Source organism: Molossus molossus, unplaced genomic scaffold (assembly GCF_014108415.1).
Source record: "Molossus molossus isolate mMolMol1 unplaced genomic scaffold, mMolMol1.p scaffold_m16_p_6, whole genome shotgun sequence".
Classification (NCBI taxonomy): Eukaryota; Metazoa; Chordata; class Mammalia; order Chiroptera; family Molossidae; genus Molossus; species Molossus molossus.
In genome coordinates this window covers 49,626,553-49,651,033 of record NW_023425399.1, presented here as the reverse complement: position 1 = coordinate 49,651,033, position 24,481 = coordinate 49,626,553, and the positions used below count along the sequence as shown (strand labels likewise).

The following is a 24,481-nucleotide window of genomic DNA, read 5'->3' as shown; positions in this document are numbered from 1 at the left end:
CCAAAACTAGCATACTTATCAAAGAAAATTTAACAGGGGAAGAAGCCACATGGCCAAGAGATCTCCTCTATTGGTTGGTCTGGAATGGGTGGCCTGAGCAAAGGTAATTTCAAAGTGTCCCAAGGAATTCCAGTGCAGAGATGGCTGTGAAGCCCAGCTCCAGTACACCTATGTGCACACCTATTCCTGGGGCAGGTGCTTGAGCCTGGACCTCACACCTCTACAGGTGCCTTCTACTAAGCTTACTGCCTTTAACCTACCTTCTTCTCCTTAAAACCTTGTCAAATACATCAAGCAAGAGAAAAGGAATATTTGTATTTTTATTTGTTAGAATTTCCAGAGCCAGAGTCTCTACTGGACAAGTAGAAAAATAGAAAATTTGACTACTATGAAAAGGCAACTATGACAAATAAGTATACTCAGAAAGGAGCTCCTTGGACTCAAGTTCAGCTTGGGCAGTGTAGCCTACAACAACAGAAAGGAACTTGTGTCTCCAGATTTTGAGATCTGTGTTTCCCTCCAGCGCTAGGGCTGAAGCCTGCTCTACTAGCTGGCCCAGTCCTGGAACCGGAAGCAGTCACTTGCTATCTTCCACACTGTGTTGCTGGCTGAGGCCTGGGCAGTCAGGAGGAAGTTCTGGTTGAAGTCCCGTTGTTTGTTGCCTTCAAACTTCACTGTTCCACAGATCACAACGAGAACTGTGGTCTGGCTTGGGGTGGCTTCATCATGTACAGGCTGGCAGTCAACCACATTGATTTGGAACTCACTGGAAGGCAACATTTCAAAAAACTCACTTAAGGATTCTTGTCCTGAAACAGCATTTCCATTCCACACCAGGGTGGCTGTGCCCATGTATAAGCGGGACAGCTGACGCCTCCGCTTATCCATGGTGGTGTAGTAGACGTTGACAAACTCCTCAGCAGCCCTGCACGCCTGATCCACATAAGTCTTGAAGTCCACGGATGCCATCTTGGGTTCTCCTGAAGGAGGCCTCCACCCAGGTGCTTCCTGCACTTGAGGGAGCTGGGGCTGTGGGGCAGGAAGGTTGAAGAGAACCCATGTGAATGCCAAACTTTGCTCTGTCCTGACAATTGAACCTCCTGTTCTATTGGTGGTGAAACAATTACATACTGTACAGAGAGATGACTCTAGGCTCAAATTGCTACCAACACCTAATCTTACTAAACTTCAGTTTGCTCATCTTAAAATGGGAATATTACCACTTGTGGCATAATTTTAATGTGAGAATTAAATAAGACAGTGTATACTAAGTGCTTAGTTAGAAAAGCATGATACCTACATGTTCAGATAATAGTAGCTATACTATAAATTTTAAAAATCTCATTTTATAAAATAGTACACTTGCCCCTGGCCGGTTTGGCTCAGCAGTTAGAGCATTGGCCTGCAGATCAGAGAGTCCTGGGTTCGGTTCCCGCTAAGGGCACGTATTGGTTGTGGTTCGTCCCCCACCCTGGTTGGGGTTGTGTGGTTGTCAACCAGTCCATGTGTCTCACATCAATGTTTCTCTGTCTCTTTTCCTCCCTCTCTCCCTCCACCTCTATCTGAGGATAAATGCAAAAATGTCCTCAGGTGAGGATAAAAAACAACAACAAAAAAACAGTATACTTGACTATGGAAGGCTATTTTTTTCCTGAAAGTGTGGAAAGAGAATAAAGTTTATCCAGGGTAAAGATAGTGGACCTTGTTGAAGGAAACAGTGGCCCAATAAAGGCCAATTAAATAGCATATGCTCATCAGTTGGTGACAATTTCAGATAAGCTATTATGAGTTACTCTACGGAAACTGGAATGTTTTTTGTTCTTTTGTTTTAAAGACAAGTTTCTTAATAGGGTAAGAGAAACAAATGCTACAAGGACAGAACCAAAATGACAGCCAAAATCCTCATAATAAGCTATAAGAAGCAAACCTGGCAGTTGACTGAAATGAGAATAGAAAACACCTAGCATCTGTGAGCACAAATACTCACAAGGGAAGTCCTATAAGCCACAATAGAAAGACAAGTTAGGCCCTGGCCGGATTGGCTCAGTGGTTAGAGCGTCAGCCTGCAGTCCACAGAGACCTGGGTTCGGTTCCCGCTAAGGGCATGTACCTTGGCTGCAGTTTGTCCCCGGCCCTGGTTGGGTCGTGTGGGTGGCAGCCACTCGATGTGTCCCTTTCACATCGATGTTTCTCTCTCTTCCTCTCTCTCCTTCCCGCTCTATCTGAGTAAAAAATGGAAAAATGTCCTTGGGTGAGGATAAAAAAAAAAAAAAAGAAAGAAAGACAAGTTAGAATCAAAGACAAGTTAGAATCAAAGAAATTCTATGGGGTGGTGTGGGGGTGGCAAAAAAGAATTTCAACTGTAGCTGAGATGCCACATTTCCTTTTAAAAAAAAAAAAAAAAGAGTCCATGCCCTGGCCAATTTGGCTCAGCAGTAGACCTCGGCCTGCGGTCCAGAGAGACCTGGATTCGGTTCCCGCTAAGGGCACGTACCTTGGTTGCAGTTTGTCCCCGTCCCTGGTTGGTCGTGTGGGTGGCTGCCACTCAATGTGTCCCTTTCACGTCGATGTCTGTCTGTCTGTCTGTCTGTCTCTCTCTCTCTCTTCCCCTCCCACTCTATCTGAACAAAAAATGGAAAAATGTCCTTGGGTGAGGATAACAAAACAAAAAAAACGTCCAAAAGCATAAAGAAATATTATTATCTGTGTTTAGTTTTGTTTTTTTTTTCCAGGATATGGTACAACTATTTGCATGATTAAAATATTTCACTAAAAAAAATCTAACAGAGGACAACATTACTAAAATGGTAGATATACTTAGACTTACAAATTAAATACTTAATAATTTTTTTTCATTTTGCAGACCTTAACTTTTTTTTTTAATCCTCACCAGGGGACATTTTTGCATTTATCTTCAGATAGAGCCTGAGGGAGAGTGGGAGGGAAGAGAGAGAGAAACATTGATGTGAGAGAGGCAAATAGAGTGGTCACCACCCACATGACCCCAACTGGGGCAGGGACAAACTGCAACGGAGGTATATGCCCTTAGTGGGAACCAAACCCAGGACTCTCTGGTCCGCAGGCAGAAGTTCTAACCACTGAGCAAAACCGGCCAGGGTGCAGGCCTTAACTTTTTAAATAAAATCATAAAAGATTACTCATGGGACTGGGGAGAAGTCAAGCATTCTTAAGGGCTGAGAAAGGTAGAGGACTCTGCCTCCTATAAAGAATTGTAAGGGGCTGGGAGGTACCACGGTCCTAGGAATAAGTAGTTTCAGGGCCAGATGCAGACCTTGGTTTTTCGACTCCCCCATTGACCTAAAGTCAAGCTTCAACAAATATTCTGAGCTGGTATCTGCTAAGTGCTTTACATGCATTACCTGGTTTAATGGTTACCACAAATGGATGACATGGGTAATACTCAACAATTTCACGAATAAGAAAATTTAAAGAGGTTCAGGTCAAGGTCTTGACGGTAAGCACACTCCTAATTTATCATTTATAAGAACGTGTGTGGTCCTTGAAAATGTCAAAATTATGCTGTCCTATTACTAGCTTACTTTTTTTTAAAATTCCTGCACTTTTGAAATCAAGTCTATAAGAGCAGAATTCCTGGATGCGAGTTTGAAAATTTCCTCTTGGGAGCTCCTTTCTCTCTTGCTGAAATTTTCAACCACTCAAGGTCCACATTCATCACCCTGACATACCTCAGTCCCTCCATCTCAATTCAATCTCAGATACAACCTTCTTCTCCATCCCAGTTCCTGGCTCGTTTTGGGTTCTGCAAAAGTGGTCTTTCCAAACACAAGTAACAACTTGCCCCGCCCCAGTGCTTACTAAAACGACCCCCTCCACATCTGTGGATCAGTCATCTATCCAAAGAGGTTATGGCAAGCCCGTCTCCATCAAATCAGAGAAAATGAGACGGAAAAGAAGTGAAGTAAAAGAAGCTATGAAACTCGCTGCTTTCTCAAGTCCCCGCACTGTAGTCCTTTGGAGCTGAACCAGAGAATATGAAAACAGGTCTCATTTCTGATGGTGAATGGGTTTTAACCAAATATGTAAAGCACGCTCTCTCTGGCCATCATCTGGACTGAAACCTGCTCCAGTGCAATGGCCGCTTCAACGTCAAGCGAATTTACTGCCCAGCTTTTCGCACAAGCCAAAGCTTGATAGAGAACTGCAACGCTGCCACCCGGACAAGGACAAAATCCGGCTTAATCCTGGCAATGGAGGTAGGGCGTGGGGGACACACGTGGGAGAAGTCTCGTGAATCCCTCAGTTGCCCAGCGGAGTTCACCTACCTGCGCCCGCAAAGGCCGGGGTCAGCGTGGGCGATGACCTCCGTCAGCCTGGGTCAGCGTGGGTGGTGGTGGCCCTCCTTCAGTGCCCCCCGCGCGGGCCACAGCTCCACAGAGCCGGCCCCTAAAGGTCCTGGGGCGGGCCTGCCGAGGCTCCGCGCTCCTCCACAGCTCGCCCTAGGAAAAGACGGGAAGAGCTGCCCTCCTCCCCTCCTCTTCTTCCCAAGAGGCCCTGCCTGGGCGCCCGGACTTCCGAGCCCGGAGAATATACACTGCCTCCGCGAGCTCCCTGCGTGGCCCGCCGAGCTCTGAGCCTACACGAGCGCCCCCGACCACGCCCGCTCCCACCTCCCGGTGATAGGTAACTGTGCCAACCAGTAGGACAGCGGGCTTGGAGACCAGCTCCGCCTAGCTGTGGCTGGAAGGGGATGACGACTTCCGGGACAGGTGTTTCCCAGAAGACCACTGCAAATCCGCGCTGTAGTTTTCATTGGTTTAACCGGACCATAGAATTCCGCCCAACTGGTTGGGTGGGAACCCTGATAGGATGAAACCACCAAGTTCCGTCCCCGGAACTCGGAGGTGGGTCGGCTTTCCAGCCGGAGGGGGACGTTAAAGTAGGACAGAATGGGGTTTGTGTGCAGGATATGCTGCGGTTTTCTGTCCTGGTCCCCTATTCACCAGCAGTTAAGGTGATTCCAGATGAGACTAGTGAAACTTCATTACTTGATGCAGCCACGGAGAACCAGCAGCGACAGTGACCCAACTTAAGGCTTTCAATCAGACATAGCATGTGGGGGAATCAGGATACACCTCAAGGGCTCCAGGAAACCGCCACCGGGATAGTGCGTGAAGCTGGCAGAGGGCTCTCTCGGTTCAACTCTACCTGATCAAGTACCTGAGCTGATCCTGAAGGATACATGGAGGAAAAACAATTTATGTTAAGTGGGACATTAAACTAAAAGAAGAGTCGAGGCTGTGGGCAAGGCTTGGAATGACAAAAGTATACCAAATAAGGAAACACCTTCTTGTGTCCTGTGAATTGAGGGGCTAGGAAAACCAACTCACTCCAGTTCTGGCTCAGCTTGTTTTTTTTTTGTTTGTTTGTTTTAACTTTATGGTTGAATGTATTACAGATGCCCCCCCCCCCCCTTTTTCCCCCTTTGACCCCCTCTTGCCTTCCCCAGGCTATTGTCAGTGTCCATTAGTTATGCGTATATATGTGGAAGTTTTTGTATACTTCCCCCCTTCCCTTTGAGATTCATCGGTCTTAACCAATTTGTACTTCTTAATTCCGTAATCTTTTTCACCCATCCCCCCGTCCCTGCCTATTTGGCAAGCAACAAAAAGTTATCTGAATCTATGAGTCTGTTTATGTTCTGCTTGCTCATTTTGTTTGCAGATTCAATTGTTGATAGATATGTATTAATTCCCATTTTATTGTTCATATTTTTGTTCTTCAAGAAGACCCTTCAACATTTCATATAATACTGGTTTGGTGGTGATGAACTCCTTTAGCTTTTTCTTGTCTGGGAAGCTCTTTATATAGCCATTGATTCCAAATGATAGTTTTGCAGGATAGAGTAATCTTGGTTGTAGGTCATTGCTTTTCATCACTTTGAATATCTCTTGCCACTCCTTTCTGGCCTGCAAAGTTTCTTTGGAGAAATAAGCTGACAGTCTAATGGGAGCTCCTTTGTAGGTAATGAACTGCTTTTCTCTTTGTCTTTAACCTTTGGCATTTTGATGATGATATGTCCTGTTGTCGACCTCTTTGGGTTCATGTCGTTTGGGACTCTGCTTCCTGGACTTGTATGTCTGTTTCCTTCACCAAGTTAGGGAAGTTTTCTGTCACTATTTTTTCAAATAGGTTTTTAAGTTCTTGCTTTCTCTCTTCTCTGGCACCCCTATGATGCAAATGTTGGCATGCTTAAAGTTTTCTCTGAGGCTCCTTACACTATCCTTATTTATTTATTTATTTATTTATTTTTTGCTGTTCAGATTGGGTGTTTTTTGCCTTCTTATATTCCAAATTGATGGTTTGCTTTTTGGCATTGTTGTAGACCAGGGAGACAGACCAGACTCAGACTCCGAACTGGGTTCAAATTAAGAGAGCTTTATTAGCCGCGCGGCGACCATCCCATCCTACACAGAGAAGAGAGCAGCCCCGAGCTCAGGGGGTGGGTGTCTTAGCCCCTGTTAAGGAATTTGGGTTAAGGGTATTTGAGCAAGCAAGCACATAAAGAAGCAGATATTTGCAGTTAGCTGCTATGCCTGAGGGAACAATCAGTTTCTGTGTACACAAAGCAATGGTTATCTATACAATGCAGTGGTTATCTATTAGCAGATAGTTCTTGTCATTCCTTTAAAATCCAGGGGGCAAGGTCATGTGTTTGTCCTTTACAGCTTTACCTACTCTATTATTGATTCCCTGTAAATTACTTTTAGTTAAGTTAGTGAATTCTTCATTTCTGACTGGTTCTTTTTTATGTTGTTGATGTTCTCACTAAGTTCCTTGAATGTCTCAATAAGTTACTTGAGCATCCTTATAATCAGTGTTTTGAACTCTGCATCTGATTGATTGCTCATCTCCAATTTATTTAGTTCTTTTCCTGGAGTTTTGTTCTTTTCTTTCATTTGGGACATGTTTTTTTGTCTTCTCATTTTGGCTGCTTCCCTGTTATTGTTTCTGTGTATTTGGTAGAGTTGCTATGTCTCCTAGGCTTCATAGGGTGACCTATGGTTGTAGGTGTCCTGTAGGATCCAGTGGCACAGCCTCCATCACCCCAGCTGGGCCTTCGAAGTGCACCCCTCATGTGCACTGTACATTCTTTTGTTGTAATTGAGTCTTTATTGCTGTTGGCACTGTCCGAGAGCCTGGGAACTGGCGCCAGGCAAACTGCTCAGCCATTACCTCGCTTAGCCAACCTAAACTCCCACCCTGGTTCAGGAACTGTTTGCCCCGAACTCATAGATCAACTCCTGTCCCATTCTCCTGTCCTAGTCCAGGAACTGTTTGCTCCGGGACAATAGACTCACATTCCAGGGGCCCCCATGCGTAGCCCCTCAGGACCTAACCCTAACAACAAGTTCCCGCTGCCACAGGTGCAGATATAAAAATCACAAACCCCAGCATTGGGCGCGGCTTCTCGGACTCGACCCCCGGAGTCTACCCAATAAAGCCTGATTTCTGCTTATTCGGCTGTTTGGCTCTTCGGTTTCTTCCCACCTCCCACCGGCGGCGCCTGGCTACCTTACATCTGGTGCCGAAACCCGGGAGAGGGGTTTTGCGACCCGCCTCAGTCCATGCAGGCTGAGGCGAGAGTCCCCCCTCTCTCTCTCCCCGCCTCGTGCCGCCCTCCACCGCTTTGAATTCGGAGCTCCCTGCAGATATGGCTTGCAAACGTAAGTAATTCGATCCCTTTCCCTTCCTGCCGGACCCCTGTGTCCCCGCCGGGGTCTCTCGTTCTAGACTCGGCCGAGCCGAGAGCCCTCCCCTCATGACTCCTGGAGTCTATATAGGGGGACTGATTGAAAGGGACGCCTTTCATTCACCCCTCTATCTCTGTCCGGAGACGGGTATCTGGAAGGGACGCCTCCCTCATGCCCTTTCTCCTCCGACACTTAGGGGTCCGGAAGGCCACTAAATTATGGGAAACTCCGAATCCAAAATAGACCCTAAGACTCCTTTGGGATGTCTTCTTATAAATTTCTCCAAATTGGGATACTCTCAGACCCTCCACAAGAAGAAACTCATCTTCTTGTCCCAGGTCGCTTATCCTCAATACACCCTAGACAACCAGTCTCACTGGCCGCCTACGGGTACTTTTGACTTCAACGTCCTCCGGGATCTGGCCAATTTTTGCCGGTGGACCGGAAAGGACTCTGAGATCCCATACATTCAGGCTTTTTGGGACCTCTGCTCCCGCCCTGACCTTTGCTCACACTGCTCCACTCTCCAGATTCTCCTAGTCCAGACTTCCCCTTCTCCAAAGGCACCTCCTATAGACCCCCCTCCTTACTCTCTGCCTGATGACCTCCCTGATCACCTATCGCCTCCCCCAACCCTCCTCAGAGAAGACCCCCCTGGTCCTGACCCGGCTCCTGCTGCCCCACCTCCCGCTCACCCTCTCGGCTCTCCCGTAGCAGCCCATACCCGATCTCGCACTCCCCAATCCCCGCCTGCTGTCCTGGCCCCTCTCCGTGAGGTGGCTGGGGCAGAAGGACTGGTGCGGGTACATGTCCCCTTCTCCCTCCAGGACCTCTCTCAGATTGAAAAGCAGTTAGGATCCTTCTCAGCTGACCCCTCAACCTACGTCAGAGAGTTCCGATACCTGTCCCAGACTTATGACCTGACATGGCATGACATCAAAGTAATTTGCACCTCCATTCTCACCCCTGAGGAACATGAGCGTATCCTCTCTGCCACCAGGCAGCAGGCAGATAGAGACCACCTAGTAGACAATACTGTCCCCCTCGGCAATGAAGCAGTTCCCCAGGACGATCCTGCATGGAACTATCAGGCCGGCCCCAGATCTAATATTCCGCGCCGGAAACTCATGCTCCAATACCTCCTTCAGGGTATGGACGCAGTCTCCAATAAAGTGGTTAACTATGACAAATTAAGAGAACCCAGCCCTTTTTCTCAACCGCCTGCAGGAGGCCCTGGTTCGCTACACCCGCCTAGACCCGGAGTCCTGCAACGGGGCCACAATCCTAGCATCTCACTTTATCTCTCAGTCCGTCCCAGATATCAGGAAAAAACTAAAAAAAGGCTGAAGAGGGCCCTGAGACTCCCATCCAAGACCTGGTAAAAATGGCTTTTAAAATTTTAACGCCCGAGAGGAGACGGCTGAAGCAGCCTGGCAGGCGCGGCTGCAACAGAAAGTTAGCCTCCAGACCCAAGCCTTGGTGGGGGCCCTCCGGCCGGCAGGGGAACTGGCAAAAAGACTGACCTCCAAAGGAGGACAGCACACGCCCCCGGGCGCCTGTTTCAAATGCGGAAAGGAAGGCCACTGGGCGAAGGCCTGTCCGCAGCCTAGGCCCCCCACCAAGCCTTGCCCTCAATGCAAACAAATGGGCCACTGGAAGTCGGACTGCCCGACCCTGGCTCAGCCCTCGGCACCTCAATGCAGGGGGACTGAGAACCAGACGTTCCCGGCCCTAGAACTGCTGGGGCTAATGGACAACTGAGGGGGCCCTGGCTCTTCGACTCCAGTTACCCTCGCTGAGCCCAGGGTCACGCTCCAGGTAGCAGGTAAGTCTGTCTCCTTTTTGGTAGACACGGGGGCTACCTACTCTGTCCTTCCCTCTCATTCGGGCCTTACGGTTCCTTCCCAGGTCTCGGTCATGGGAATTGACGAATCACCCTCGACCCCACAGCAGACGACCCTCCTTAACTGCCTATTTGAGGGTCACCCGTTCTCCCACTCCTTCCTAGACATGCCCTCATGTCCAGTCCCCCTCCTGGGGAGAGACATTCTGTCCAAACTCCAGGCAAGCATCTCATTCTCCCCAAAACAGACCTTCTTGCTGGCACTGGTGCCAGGCCCCGACCTTGAGCCTAACCCAGACCCCAACGTCCAGCTCCTACCTGGAGTCCACCCCGAGGTCTGGGACACGGATACCCCCACCATTGCTTCCCACCACACTCCTGTTTTAATTAAACTCAAAGACCCATCTTCTTTTCCTAACCACCCACAATTCCCCATCTTACACGCTCATAGGATGGGACTCCTGCCCATCATCACCAGGCTTAGGACACAAGGCCTCCTGATCCCCACCAATTCACCTTGTAATACCCCCATTCTCCCCGTTAAAAAGGCCTCAGGACAGTACCGCCTTGTTCAGGACCTCCGCATCATCAACGCGGCGGTCATCCCCATTTCCCCAGTAGTCCCTAATCCCTACACCCTTCTCTCTCACATTCCCCCTACCACCACCCATTTTTCAGTCCTTGACCTCAAGGATGCCTTTTTCACTATACCCCTCCACCCGGATTCCCACTTCCTATTTGCCTTTACCTGGGAGGACCCTGTTTCCAATACTGCTCAACAACTGACCTGGACGGTCCTCCCCCAAGAATTCCGGGACAGTCCTTACCTATTTGAACAAGCATTAGCTGCAGACCTACTTGCTTGCAATTTAACTCCCTCCACCCTTTTACAACATGTAGACGATCTTCTGATCTGCTCACCAACCAAGGCCGATTGCCTCACGGCCACCACCCTCCTACTGAATTTCCTTTGCAGCAAGGGATATCGGGTATCCGCCAAGAAGGCACAAATAGCCACCTCGTCTGTCACTTACGTTGGCCTCCTAGTCACCCCGACCCATCAAGTCATTACCACCAACAGGCTACAGGCTCTTCGGGGCCTGCAGCCCCCTAACTCGGCGGCTGAAATCCAGTCATTTCTGGGACTGGTAGGCTTCTTTCGCCACTGGGTACCAGGCTTTTCCCTTCTAGCCAAACCCCTCTATCTGGCAGCCAAAGAAATGCCCGAGGGGCCCTTGACATCCCCCGAAGGTGTTCGCCAGGCCTTCTCGGCCCTCCTGAAGGCCCTCTGCTCAGCATCGGCCCTGGCCTTACCTAATCCCTCACGACCCTTTGTCCTATATACTGAGGAGAGACACCACTTAGCTCTTGGAGTCTTAGCCCAACCGACGGGTCCAACTCTGGTCCTGGTAGCCTATCTCTCCAGACAGCTGGACCCCATGGTTCTCTGGCCCATCTTGGGCCCTCCCGACTCCAGTTGTACCACCTCCTCTTTATAGAAAACCCCTCTATCACCCTCTCGACCCCCTTGGATCCCACTCTTCTCTGCCTGCCTGTCACCCTAACCCCCCCAACTCATGGTCTATACACCTGCTGAATTCCAACAAAAATACATATATTACAACCCGAAACAAAAGCGGGCAATCTTTTTACCCCTTTTAGTAGGACTCTCCCTCTCAGCCTCAGCTGTCGCTGCTGGGCTGGGAGGGGGTGCCCTAGCACACTCCTTAGTCACCTCAGAATGCTTAGAATCTCAATTTCAGATTGCTATTGACAGCTCGGCTGAGTCCCTAGCTTCTCTCCAGAGGCAGATCACCTCCCTGGCCCAGCTGTCGATGCAGAATCGAAGGGCCCTGGACCTCCTCACAGCGGAACACGGAGGAACCTGTCTCTTTCTTGGGGAAGAATGTTGCTATTATATCAACGAATCAGGACCGATTCGCACAGCTCACATGGACAATAGAGGTCCACCAAATGATGCTACAACATCACCAGCCTTTGACCAGTCCCCCGAACTCGCACCACACCGACTCAGCATCCCCCACCCCGACACCGCCCCCGTCCAGCAGGAAGTAGTCAGAAAGACGACCTGACCCCTGTTCCTATATCACAGAGTCGGGAATGTCTGAGAGCCTGGGAACTGGCGCCAGGCAAACTGCTCAGCCATTACCTCGCTTAGCCAACCTAAACTCCCACCCTGTTTCAGGAACTGTTTGCCCCGAACTCATAGATCAACTCCTGTCCCATTCTCCTGTCCTAGTCCAGGAACTGTTTGCTCCGGGCCAATAGACTCACATTCCAGGGGCCCCCATGCGTAGCCCCTCAGGACCTAACCCCAACAACAAGTTCCCGCTGCCACAGGCGCAGATATAAAAATCACAAACCCCAGCATCGGGCGCGGCTTCTCAGACTCAACCCCCGGAGCCTGTGAACCCGCCTGCAGTGTACCCAATAAAGCCTGATTTCTGCTTATTCGGCTGTTTGGTTCTTCGGTTTCTTCCCACCTCCCACCGGCAGTGCCTGGCTACCTTATAGGCACGTCAGTCGGAGGGATTTACTCAGTTCGATCAGCTGCAAGGAGTGGCTGTGCCCACTGACCACTGGCCTCTGACTACTTTGGGGCTGTATAGGGGCCCATCACACAGAGCAAGATTTACTTCAGCAGGGCTCTGGTACCCACTGAGGCCACTCATTGAGTGTATCACTTGTGGAGGTGGTTGGGTGGTGGTGTTTCGATGTGGTCTGAAGCTGTCCACTGGGTGTGCTAGCTCTGGGGCAAGGTCAGCTACTGCTGTGTTCTATCCAGGGCCACCTGACATAAGCTGCAAAGTGATCTGCCAATAGCTCCTTCTTGTGCTGGGCCCGGGACCACTTAATGAAAGGTATGGGGCTTGCTGAGACTAGATGCTGCTTGTTTGAGAGATTTTAGGAAAATCTAAAGCAGGATCCAAGACAGACCAATCCCTATGGTAAAGACTTTGGAAACAGTTTGAGTGGGCTTGAAAGTTGGGTGGGGCAGGGCCTCAGGGAATCAACAGGGTGGGACAAACAGTGTGAGCCAGGTTGCTGGAGTCCCCAGATATTTCAGCCCTCTGGTGGAGGAAGAGTTCACCAAAGGAACAAAGGCCTCTGCCAGCATGTCTGTTTGAGAGAAAGCTGCCTCTCTCGCCCTGGGACTGAGGCTAAACAGCTTAGTTCTTCCCTGTGTGTCTCTGGTGCCTTTCAAGCTGCCTCCCCTTCGAGCTTATAGAGAGTGAGTCAAGTAAATACGTGCAAGAGCCCTTTAAGTGGAGCTGCCTGTGGGGCCAGCAGCTTCAGCCTCCCTAAGCCTCAGTTCTCGCTGGGTTTTACATCCAGAAGTTAAGGAGATTTCTCTTTCTGGTACTGGATCCCTGGGCTGGGGTCCTGGTGTTGGACAGGGACCCCTTGCTCCTCAGGGAGTATTTTTACAACTGAGGTATCCCTCCTTATTTTTATCTGCCACACTTGGGTGTTGCACCAGCTCATCCGGGCCTGTGCCATTCTACCAGTCTTAATGTGGCTGCTTCTTTAATCTCATAGTCATAGGACTTCCATTCAGCTTGATGTCAGGCCATTCTGAATGATGATTGTTCTGTAGATTAGATGTAATTTTGATGTGGTTGTGGAAGGAGGTGATAGCCTCAGATTGGTTGGTATAGTGATTCTTTCTGTTTTACAACCTAGAAACTCTCTTCATCTGGAACCTGAGCTGATTTTTGTGTGTGTGTGTTTAAAACAACAGCCTCAATATAATGGAACCAGTTAGCATGGGACTTGGGAAATTTACAGTATACAGCATAAATTTAAAAGTTTGATTTCTTCAGACACAAGATTTCAGATCCATCCACTGTTCTGAGAGACTGAATAACCCCTTTTAAATCTGTGGGAGCCCTCTGGGCATGTGAGGTTTACTAACATTGCCTCATCTTTTTGTTTTGTTTTGTTAATCCTCACCTGAGGATATTCTTCCATTGATTTTTTAAAACAATTTTAGATAGAGTGGAAGGGAAGGAGGGAGAGAGAGAAAGATCAATTTGACGCCCTGTCCCATTTGGCTCAGTGGTTAGAGCATTGACCTGTGGTCCAGAGAGACCTGGGTTTGGTTCCCGCTAAGGGCATGTACCTTGGTTGCAGTTTGTCCCTGGCCCTGTTTGGGTTGTGTGGATGGCAGCCACTTGATGTGTCCCTTTCACATTGATGTTTCTCTATCTCTCTCTTTCTTTCCCTCCCTCCTACTCTATCTGAACAAAAAATGGAAAAATGTCCTCAGGTGAGGATAAAAAAAAAAAAAAGAAACATCAATGTGAGAGAGACACGTTGATTGGTTGCCTCCCACACAACCCCGACCCAGGCAGGGGATGGAACCTGCAACTCAGGTATGTGCCCTTGACCAGGAATCAAACCCACGACCCTTTGGTCTGTGGGCTGATGCTCTAACTGCTGAATCAAACCAGACAGGGCAGTGTTGCCTTATCTTTAGAGTGTGCATGTATTCAGCTCATACATTGTTATCTACCTTATGGTGTACTTTTGCTTGCATTTTTAAGAATCTTTGCTCTCAGATTTTAGGACAAATTTGGAACTGGGTGGGCTTGCTAATATAGATAAACCCCTCTCAATTAAACAAGATGACACATTTGAATTATAAAAAATTAAGTTGTAGTCTGAGTAGAGAGGGTGAACTAGCATATGTGGATCAGTATTCACAGTAAACTGTACTTAAGACAATAAAATTAGGGTGTAATGTACAAAAATCCAAATCACAGCCTCAGTGGAATGAAAATGATGTTGTAACGTGTATAACCAGAGACGTAGCCAGATAACCAGAGATGTACAGCCGAATTGTAAAGGAGTACAGTGATACCTCGGTTCTCGAACATAATTCGTTCCAGGAGGACGGTCGAGAACCAAATTGTTCGAGAACCGAAGCAATGAAACCCAATAGGAAATAATGGAAACTGGATTAATTCGTTCCAAGCCCCAGAAAATGCCTATTTACTGGCCTAATTTGTATATAATATGTAGAAAAACATAAGTCTCAACAAGAAATAAAAGTGTACAGTATGTCTAAGGGTTAAATTCAGTGTAAAGCGTGACTCTCTCCACAAAGCGTGACTCTCTCCACAAAGCGTGACTCTCTCTCTGCACTCACACTGATGACGCAAGCAAGGCGCGCTGGGCCGAATGAACGCCATTCGGCTCAACTCGGCTCATCTCGGAAGTTCAAGTTCCAAATATTTGTTCGGATTCCAAGACAAAAGTTTCTCGAATCTCCTGGTCGAATACCGATTTGGTCGAAATCCGAGGCGTTCGAGAACCGAGGTATCACTGTACTTTATTACACTGTTGGGCTGGTACAGCTTCCCCAAATCCTCAGCCTCAACTGTTCTTGCTTGTCTGCTTTTAAAGACAGAAGCTACATTTTCTTTGGTCTTCCCCTCAGGCGACTGTACCATAGTGGGAGTGACAATGATTAAAGAAGTCAAAATAAGCATTAGTCACTGGGCTCATGATTTTCAGTTCTTCATACTCAGAAACTGCAAGATACATCTCAACACATAGGTCAACTATAACCTTAGGCAGAGTTTCTTTACTTCTAGGGGCAATTAACTTATTATTAGAAAAATATTGAGGAAGGCCCACTGCCAATAAAAATGGAGTCATTTAGTAGCCTTAGCCTAGATAAGGATGGAATTGCCTAGTCACCAGGTGGCCTCGATAAGAATGGAATCTAGTCACCTTAGCCTGGGGTCCAGGTCATTCCCCACTGGTTTTCCTGACAAGTCAAATTATTGACTCAACCTCCTCTTCTAGGACAGGGTTATATTGTCCCTTAATTACAAGTTTTACAGAATTTATTCTCTCCTGTATAGTTTTTATGAGGCCATTTATTAGATATGGTCCCCACTGGTTTTCCTGACAAGTCAAATTATTGACTCAACCTCCTCTTCTAGGACAGGGTTATATTGTCCCTTAATTACAAGTTTTACAGAATTTATTCTCTCCTGTATAGTTTTTATGAGGCCGTTTATTAGATATGGTCCAAAGGCTAAGAGTAAATATAATATAGTGAGAGAGCCAGCAACGGCAGATAATAGAGTTGTCAGCCATGGTGACCAATGAAACATTTGTTGAAACCAATTCTTGGATTGTCACCTTTTTCTTTCTTGTTTCTTGATATTTTTTTCTCACTAATGATAAACTTTCTTAAATAATCTCCAAATTATTTGCATAAAAACAGGATTTTTCTCCCAGTGCAACACATAATCCTCCTTTCTTAAGAAATGAGAGGTCTAATCTTCTGTTCTGCAGGACCATTTCAGCTAAGGAGTTTTTTAAGTGGCTGAGATCTGTATCTATTTGGAGGCTGAAGTCCCTTAGATTCTGGTAGATAGTTGTGATTGGTCAGCCTTTTAAAATGTATATGTGGATCCCTATTTCTTAGATACCTGTAATAGTAGATATTGTTTCACAACCCCAAGAGGGACAGAAATATTCATTAGCATTTAATCTTGCCACCTCCTGGGCAAATATAAATTCCTATCCCTTGTAATCCCCATTCTGCAGCAGATGTTCCACAGCCTTGTGCTGAGGTATCTTCTAGTTGGGGGTTAACCCCTCCATCTGTGACCCAGATATCAGAGACCTTTGTGACCCCAATGGTCCCCTTCAAGAGGACACATAGATCAAAGTTGAAAACAGGTTCTTCTATTCCCTTTATAGTAACATTTCTTAAGACCTCACCCAATATTTCATTTCTTTTTTTTTTTTTCTTTTTCTTTTTTTTTTGGTATATTCCCCCAGCGGGAACTGAACCCAGGCCTCTCTGGTCCACAGGCCAATGCTCCAACCACTGAGCCAAACTGGCCAGGGCCCAATATTCCATTTATAAGTTCCCATTTCCATTGGAGCCCAGGTCCATAAAGAGTCCCCTGAACAGTCATGACCAGAGAGATTAAAGTCCTGATGAATGCAAGAGTCTTTAGGGGGTCCCGAGTCTCTTCTGCAGTCGATGTTGTCTTTTCTGCCTTCAGCCAAGAGTGATGTAACCAGGTTGAAATGCCATTAACCTTTACTGCTGTTGGGGTGGTCAGGATGACAGTATATTGTCTCTTCCAAGCTGGAGTTAGTTCCTGTATGGTGAATTTTACCCACACTGAGTACCCAGGCTGGAAGTGGTGAACAGGGTTCAAGCATTGCGGACATGCTTATGGATAGCCTTCTGGGTGGACTGCAGGGCCTGCAAGAACTTGAGTAAGAAGCAGTTGTGAATTTCAGCCGTCAATTCTTCCCTGAGCTTAAGAAGAATCGGAGGAGGTCTACCATACATAATTTTATAAGGGGAGAATCCCTCCCAATATAGGGTACATCTCACCTGTAAGAGGGTGAGAGGGAACAAAGTGTCCAGTTTTCACTGGTTTCTAAAGTAAATTTGGTTAATAAAATTTTAAGGTCCTGTTCATGTGCTCTGCCTGCCCAGAACTCTGTGGGTGGTAAGCACAATAGAGCTTTCAATTAATATTTAACCCTCTAGAGATATGCTGTGATATCTTTGCTATAAAGGTGGGGCCATTGTCTGATCCAAGGCTCGGGAGTAGCCTAAACCTGTTACTCCCTTTACTACATCCCAGACTGTTATCCCACCACCAGGGGCAAGTTCTCCCTCTCTCAGTGTCCTATTTTCTTCCCTCTTGAGTATTCCTCCAATATCCTGTCTTCCTGTAATATGTATGTCCCTTTCTTTTATCCTTTTTATCTTTTCACTTTCTTCCTCTACACAATCCTTCTTCAACTTGTATAGACCCTCTGTGACTTTCCTAATTCCCCCACTGAAATGAACCTGAGCTTGCTCAGTCCACCTGCTGTCTGCACATCCCCCAGCTTTCCTTCTCCTCCTCCCTACTCAGACCTACACATTCCTGCTTCACTATGCCTTCTCCCTTTCCCTGTGACTTTACTGGGCATTGCCTGTCTCTCAGGAATTCAGTAAGTTTGGTGTAACCTAAGTGGGTAGTCTCGTGCAGCTGGTTGACCAAAGTTTGACCTAGAGCCTCTGGGACCAGCAACCTCTTATCAGGCAGAGTCTATCACCCATTTCGTTCTTGGATGGCCTGCTTCTGTTTAGCCAAGTCAGTTTCTGACCTAATGTATCTGGAGAGGCCCCACTGATTTTAGGGCTACTTCTCAAGCTTGATCGATTTTCCTGGGCCTCTATGGAGTTCCCTTTTTGATCTCCTTCCTGGCTGAGGTTAATAACCCTCATTCCCAGTAGACGGCGCTATGCACGTGTGCTGTGGCAAAGGCATATCTGCTGGCAGTGTAGATGGTTACTGACTTTCCCTTGCCCCATCGGGAGAGACTGGATTAGAGTGACTAGTTCTGGTCTTTGGGCCAAAGTTCCCCTATTCAAGGACTGTGACTAAATGACATGATCCAGAGTTACTACTGCTGCCTCGGCATACCTGATTTCTTCCTTGGCTGGCAGGATTGATAGCCAACATCTTGTGGAACTTTATGTGGAGCTGGCCTGGAGTGGCAGTAGCCAGCGATTGAATGATTATTGCAGAAGATCACGTCTCAGTAGGGGGTATGGGCACTGTGGCATGACCAGTAATGAGTCACAGTAATTTTTCCAAAGTTTATAGCCCTCTTTGAAGTCCAGGGGTTGGTTAGGGCCCTATTGTTCTTTTATATCTGACTTTTCCCATGTTTTTTCTATCCCTAATTGGGACCTAGGCCTGCCATCCTGACCCTTTCTCATGTTTCTCTTCCTAGGGTGATCCTTCCCTGTGGGCCCTGTTTCCCTTAAGGCTGCTTTTATTACCTTTGCTATTCTTTTGTCTTGTTTTTTCCTGGTGGTGTCTCTCTTATATTCCTTTTGAGCTATCTCAACCAGCTGAGAGTGGTTTATTTCTTCTAAACCTTTTAGTTTCTGGAACTTCTTTCTAATATCCTGGGCTGAATGAGTAATGAAGGCCATGTTTACTGCCCACTGGTTTTCTGAAGCATCCGGGTCTATTGGGGTACATACTCAATATGCTTCACAAAGTTGCTCCAGAAACGCAGCAGGAGATTTCTGCAATCTTTGAATCACTTCTGACACCTTGAGCAAATTAGTAGGCTTTCTAGCACCTGCTTTTAATGCCTTCAATAAGTACCAGTTTAAAGTGTCCAGTGAATTTTTTTCTGCAGTGGTATTGGGATCCCATCTGGGCCTGAGGGTAGGAAATATGCCATCGATTTCATCTCTATTTTCCTTTAAGAATACTCCACCAGGACCCAGAACTGCCTTTCTGGCCTCTAGTTTAATTCTATCCCTCTATTCTGAGGTAAAGAGGGCATGAAAGATTATTTCTAGGAAGCTGATGAGGGCCTGCAGTTTTTCAGAGAAGGGGGCATTCTGTGCTGTCTAGTTATAAAGATCCATCGTGGAGAATGGAACATAGAACATAAATGGTCGCCCCCCCATGAGATTTCCACCCGCTGGGGGAGCTTCCCTTAGAGGCAAGATGGCTTTTCCCAGAGGAGGATCCCCACCCCCCTTGCTACATGCTTGGTTGCCAGGCGCCCTTTGCTGCCCCCCCCAAAGTGGGTGGGAGACTAGAGGCTTGGTGGCTGTGGCAGGCTCCTGGAGGCTATATTGCTGGTGGCCTCAGTGGGGCCACACCCCCTGCTTGGTGCAGCTGCTGCTTGTGCATTGGGCCCAGGCGCATGGGGGAGATTTGCCTCCTCTGATGGGGGGGGGTGGGGGTGAAAGGACAGGGGAGTTTCATCTTTAGGTTTTGCTTGGGGTCCAATTTGGGGCCCACTACCAGTATTTGTGCCACCATGGCCATGGGTGTCTCATTAAATTAAGCTATTGATCAATATAGGGAAAGTGGTCTGGATGTCCTGGATCCCCTATTATATTCTATATTGCTTGCCTAAGTTAGGGTCAAAGAATCCCATGTCAGGCTAGCCCTCCTCAAAAGTGGGCCATTCTAATTCACAGAGTGTGCAATTTACCTTTTGAGAATTTAATCCCATACCCATATTCTTCTCCAAAAGCTTCTCTGAAATGCCATAAGAGGCATCCAAGGGGGGTCTTTTGAGATCTTTTTCCATTACCCATCCTCTCCAGGGACATTAATTTAGCTGCAAGTTGGACTCAGATTAAACAGAAAAAAAGGAGAAAACTGAAAATTCCCAAGGGCTAAAAATTGTAGGCTCCCTTGTAGTAGAAGGTTTGTGAGCCAGTATAAAATATCCTCAACCTCTAGTAAGACTGGCTGGAACCAAAGTAAATCCTCAAGGAGACAATGGACAAACAGGCTGAAGTGACAGAATAAGCCTGTGGGCCACATTTAAGGGACAGAGACAAGGGAAACACACAGAAACTTTTGCTTCATCCACAGGTGAGGACTCACGGAGGCTCCATAACTGGCATCATGGAGCACAGTCACTCACATACACTTCACACTCACACACAATTCAAACTCACACACAGTTCAAACTTCCATGCAATAATTCTCTATCCAGAGTGGCGTCTATGCCGCTTGGGAGGTGATCAGACTCCCCTTCTGCCCCAGAGGCAGGCCTGAATGAATAGAATTTTCCAGATTTGAACCCCTTCCTAATGTCTTAGGGTGATTCCCAGGAGAGGAGAGGCTGCACCGCATCTGACCATTTCACTCTTATCAGATAGACTGGTCACCCAGAACTCATCTCCAGAGGCTTTTACCAGGTCTCCTTTAATCTTTTGGGGATGTCTTGGCATCTCCTGGCTGCTCGTCTAAAACCCAAGTAGGATCTTCAGGGCCCTGGAATGTTTTAGGGGGTGCCTCCCGTAGACCAATAGGTGTCTAGCAGTCAGATCGGTAGAGGCTGCCTGTTCTAGCCCTTGTTGATGCAAAACACCAGGGATTTTGCTGGGGCCACCAAATGTTGTAATGTGTCAGTGAGATAACCAAAGACACACAGCTGAATTGTAAAGAAGCACTTTATTACACTGGTGGGCTGGAGGTGAGTACAGCTTCCCCAAATCCTCAGCCCTAATTGTTCTTGCTGGTCTGCTTTTAAAGACAAAAGCCACATCACCTTTTGGTTCCCCCTCAGGGGACTGGTAAAATAGTGTGTGACAGCAATTACAGAAGTCAAAATACAGTCCTCCCTCATTTATTGCAGTTAATCCCTTCCAAACTCAAGCAGTTGCACTTGGTGTTGAAGGATTCCTGGGGTGCTCAAATACATAGGCCTACAGTTCACATGTACAGTAATTTTAATTTTAGTTGTAATACAGGAGTGTATAATTGTCTCAGACAACTGAGCATGCGCTATATTATTTTCACTGTCTTGATCAACTTTTTAATGAACATATTTGAAATAAACACGATATAGTGAAGCCACAAAAGTCAAAGCACAAAGTGGCGAAGGACAACTGTCAGCATTATCACTGAGCTAATGATTTTTAATTTCTAATACTCAAAAACTGTAAGATACATCCCAACACATAGGTCAACTATAACCTTAGGCAGAGTTCCTTTACTTCTAGGGGCAATTAACCTATTATTAAAAAAATACCACAGAAGGTGCACTGTCAATAAAAATGGAGTCATTTAGTCACCTTAGCTGAGGAGCCTAGATAAGGATAGAGTTGCCTAGTCACCAGGGGACCTCAATAAGAAAGAAATTTAGTCATCTTAGTCTTGGGGCCCAGGTCAATGAGAGTTGACTTACTATGTGCCCAGTACGTTGGATAGCTACTGCTTTAAGTTTCCTCATATTTTCCATGTAAGCCCTTTTCATTTTGTTAACAAGTGGTTCCTACCACCAATCCACAACAGGAGTCCACAATCTGGGGTAGGTAAAGGAGAAACTATTCAGGTGAACAGTTTGAAAACCAGAGAAACATAGCCCAGGTGGACTGAAGTGTGCTCTCCCACTTCCCCCAAAGGGGAGGCCAATTTTATAAAGTTCCTGTCCTGGTTCTTGATTGGTCTATTTCTATGCAGATGGTGAATCCAAATTTACACATTTTGGTTGGTCCACATAGCACTGCCCTGACTGATTAGAATCATGCATCCTACTTTTTTTTTATTATGGAGATGTTCTTATTGGTTGGTAAAGACACAAAGGAGGCCCTGGCTGATTTGGCTCAGTGGTAGAGCATCAGCCCAAGAACCAGAGTCATGGGTTTAATACTGGTCAAGGGCACATACCTCAGTTGCAATTTGGTCCCCAGCCCTGGTCAGGGTCGTGCAGGAGGCAACCAATTGAAATGTCTCTCACATTGATGTTTCTCTCTCTCTCTCTCTCTCTCTCTCCCACTCTCACTCTATCTTAAGATAAAAATGGAAAAGTATCCTCAGGTGATAATTGAAAAAAAAAAAAAAAAAAGACACAAAGGTGGATATAGCACATAGTTTCAAATGAACAGGGCAGGTCTCAGCCCATTGGTTGAAATATGATTCCAGAAACTTCTGTATAGGGTTGACTTCTGTGGCAAGAAGTCTGATCTGTTGTGCCTCCCTAAGATGCAGCATGCATGAGAATCCTCTGTCAGCAATACCTGCCAGATTCAGGTTATGAATTTGAACCCATTAACCAGGAGGAGTCCTTCCTGATATATATTTCTTTTTTTTTTTTTTTAACTCCTCACCCAAGGATATATATATATATATATCTTTATATATCTTCAGATAGAGTGGAAGGGAGAGAGAAAGAGGGAAAGAGAGAGAAACATTGACATAAGAGGGACACATTGACTGGTTGCTTCCTGCAGGACTCCAACCAGGGCTGGAGACAAACTGCAACTGAGGTACATGCCCTTGACTGGAATTGAACCCACGATCCATTGGTCCACAGGCCAATGCTCTAACCGCTGAGTCAGACTAGCCAGGGCATATTTCTTCTTTTTTTTTTTTTTTTCAAATCTTTATTGTTGGATGTAAAATGTATTACAGATGTTCCACATTTTCCCCCCATTGACCCCCTCCTCCCCACTCCCGCCCCCCTCCCACCTTTTCCCACACTATTGTATGTGTCCATTGGTTATGCATATAAGTTCTTTGGTTTATTTCTTCCCACCACCCCCCAACCCCTTTCCCTTTGAGGTTTGTCAGTCTAGCAATGAATTTGTGCTTTTTAATCCCTTCACCTTTTCACCCATTCCCCCAACCCCCTTCCCAACTGGCAACCAACAAAATGTTCTCTGTATCTATGAGAATGTTTCTGTTCTTCCTGTTCATTTTGTTTGTAGATTCCATTGTTGATAGATATGTATTCATTGCCATTTTGTTTGTTCATACATTTTATCTTTTTCTTCAAAAAGACCCTTCATCATTTCATATAATAACGGTTTGGTAGTGATGAACTCCTTTAACTTTTTCCTGTCTGGGAAAGTTTTTATATGTCCATCAATTCTAAATGACAGCTTTGCAGGATAGAGTAATTTTGGTTGTAGGTTCTTGGTTTTCATCACTCTGAATATTTCTTGCCACTCCCTTCTGGCTTGCAAAGTTTCTTTTGAGAAATCAGCTGACAGCCTTATGGAAGCTTTCTTGCAGGTATTTAACTGCTTTTCTCTTGCTGTTTTTAAGATTCTCTCTTTGTCTTTACCTTTAGCATTTTGATGATGATGTGTCTTGGTGTGTGCCTCTTGGGGTTCATCTTATTTGGGACTCTCTGTGCTTCCTGGACTTGTATGTCTGTTTCCTTCACCAAGTTAGGAAAGTTTTCTGCCATTATTGTTTCAAACAGGTTTTCAATTTCTTGTTCTCTCTCTTCTCCTTTGGGCACCCCCAAGATGTGAATGTTGGCACGCTTGAAGTTGTCCCAGAGGCTCCTTACACTATCCTCATTTTTTTTTTTTTTTTTTTTTGATTCTTTTCTCTTTTTGCTGTTCTGATTGGGGATTTTTTGCTTCCTTATATTCCAAATTGATTGTTTGCCCCTTGGCTTTACCTACTCTATCATTGAAGCTGTGTAAATTATTCTTTATTTCAGTTAATGCCTCCTTTAATTCTAACTGTGTATCCATGATTTCTAACTGGTCCTTTTTTATGCTCTTGAGGCCCTCCCTAAGTTCACTGAGGTTCTCACTAAGTTCATTGAGCATCCTTATAAGCAGTATTTTGAACTCAGTATCTGTTAGGTTGCTTATCTCCCTTTCGCTTAGTTCTTTCGTTGGGGTTTTGTTCTGTTCTTTCATTTGGGACCTGTTTCTTTGTCTCCTCATTTTGGCTGCCTCCCTGTGTTTGTTTCTGTGTATTACTTAACGAGCGGTATGGGGCTAGCTGAGACCAGATGCTGCTCATTTGAAAGAATTTAGGAAAAACCTGAAGCAGGATCCAAGACAGGACAATCCTATGGTTAAGCAAGTGGCAACAGCTTGGGTGGGCTTGAAAGTTGGGTGGGGCGGGGCTGGGCCTCGGCCTCAGGGAGTCAGCAGGGCGGGGCTACCAGTGTGAGCCAGGTTGCTGGAGTCCCAGATATGGAGACTGTCTGCCGCCCCCGGGAAGGGCTCACCAAAGGAACAAAGGCCTCTTACAGCACATTTGTCCCCGAGGAAGCCCCCTCTCCAGCCCTCGCTCCAGTGCCAAACAGCTCAGTTCTTCCCTGTATGTCTCTGGTGCCCCTCGGGCTGCCTCCCCTCTGAGCTTAGAGGGAGAGAGTCCGATAAGTCTGTGTGCGGGCCCTTTAGGGAGCTGCCTGTGGCTCCAACCAGGTCAGTTTCCCTGAGCCTCAGTTTCTGCTGGTTTTTCCAGCTAGAAGTTATGGGGACTTCTCTTCCTGGCACTGGAACCCTGAACGGGGCACCTGGTGTGGGACGGGGACCCCTCAGTCCTCAGGAAGGACCTTCTCAGCCGCGGGAGCCTCCTGATTTTTATCCACCACGCTTGGGTGT

General features: G+C 46.8%; 1 protein-coding gene across 1 annotated transcript; it reads right to left on the bottom strand.

Moving 5' to 3' along the window:
* Nucleotides 1-347: 347 nt before the first annotated feature.
* NXT1 (nuclear transport factor 2 like export factor 1) lies at nucleotides 348-4,708 on the bottom strand. Its single transcript, XM_036245191.1, has 2 exons — nucleotides 4,305-4,708; nucleotides 348-1,029 (listed from the first exon to the last, which is right to left on the bottom strand). Exon 2 carries the CDS (start codon nucleotides 967-969, stop codon nucleotides 547-549), a length of 423 nt encoding a protein of 140 aa, XP_036101084.1. The 5' UTR covers nucleotides 970-1,029; nucleotides 4,305-4,708; the 3' UTR covers nucleotides 348-546.
* Nucleotides 4,709-24,481: the final 19,773 nt, after the last annotated feature.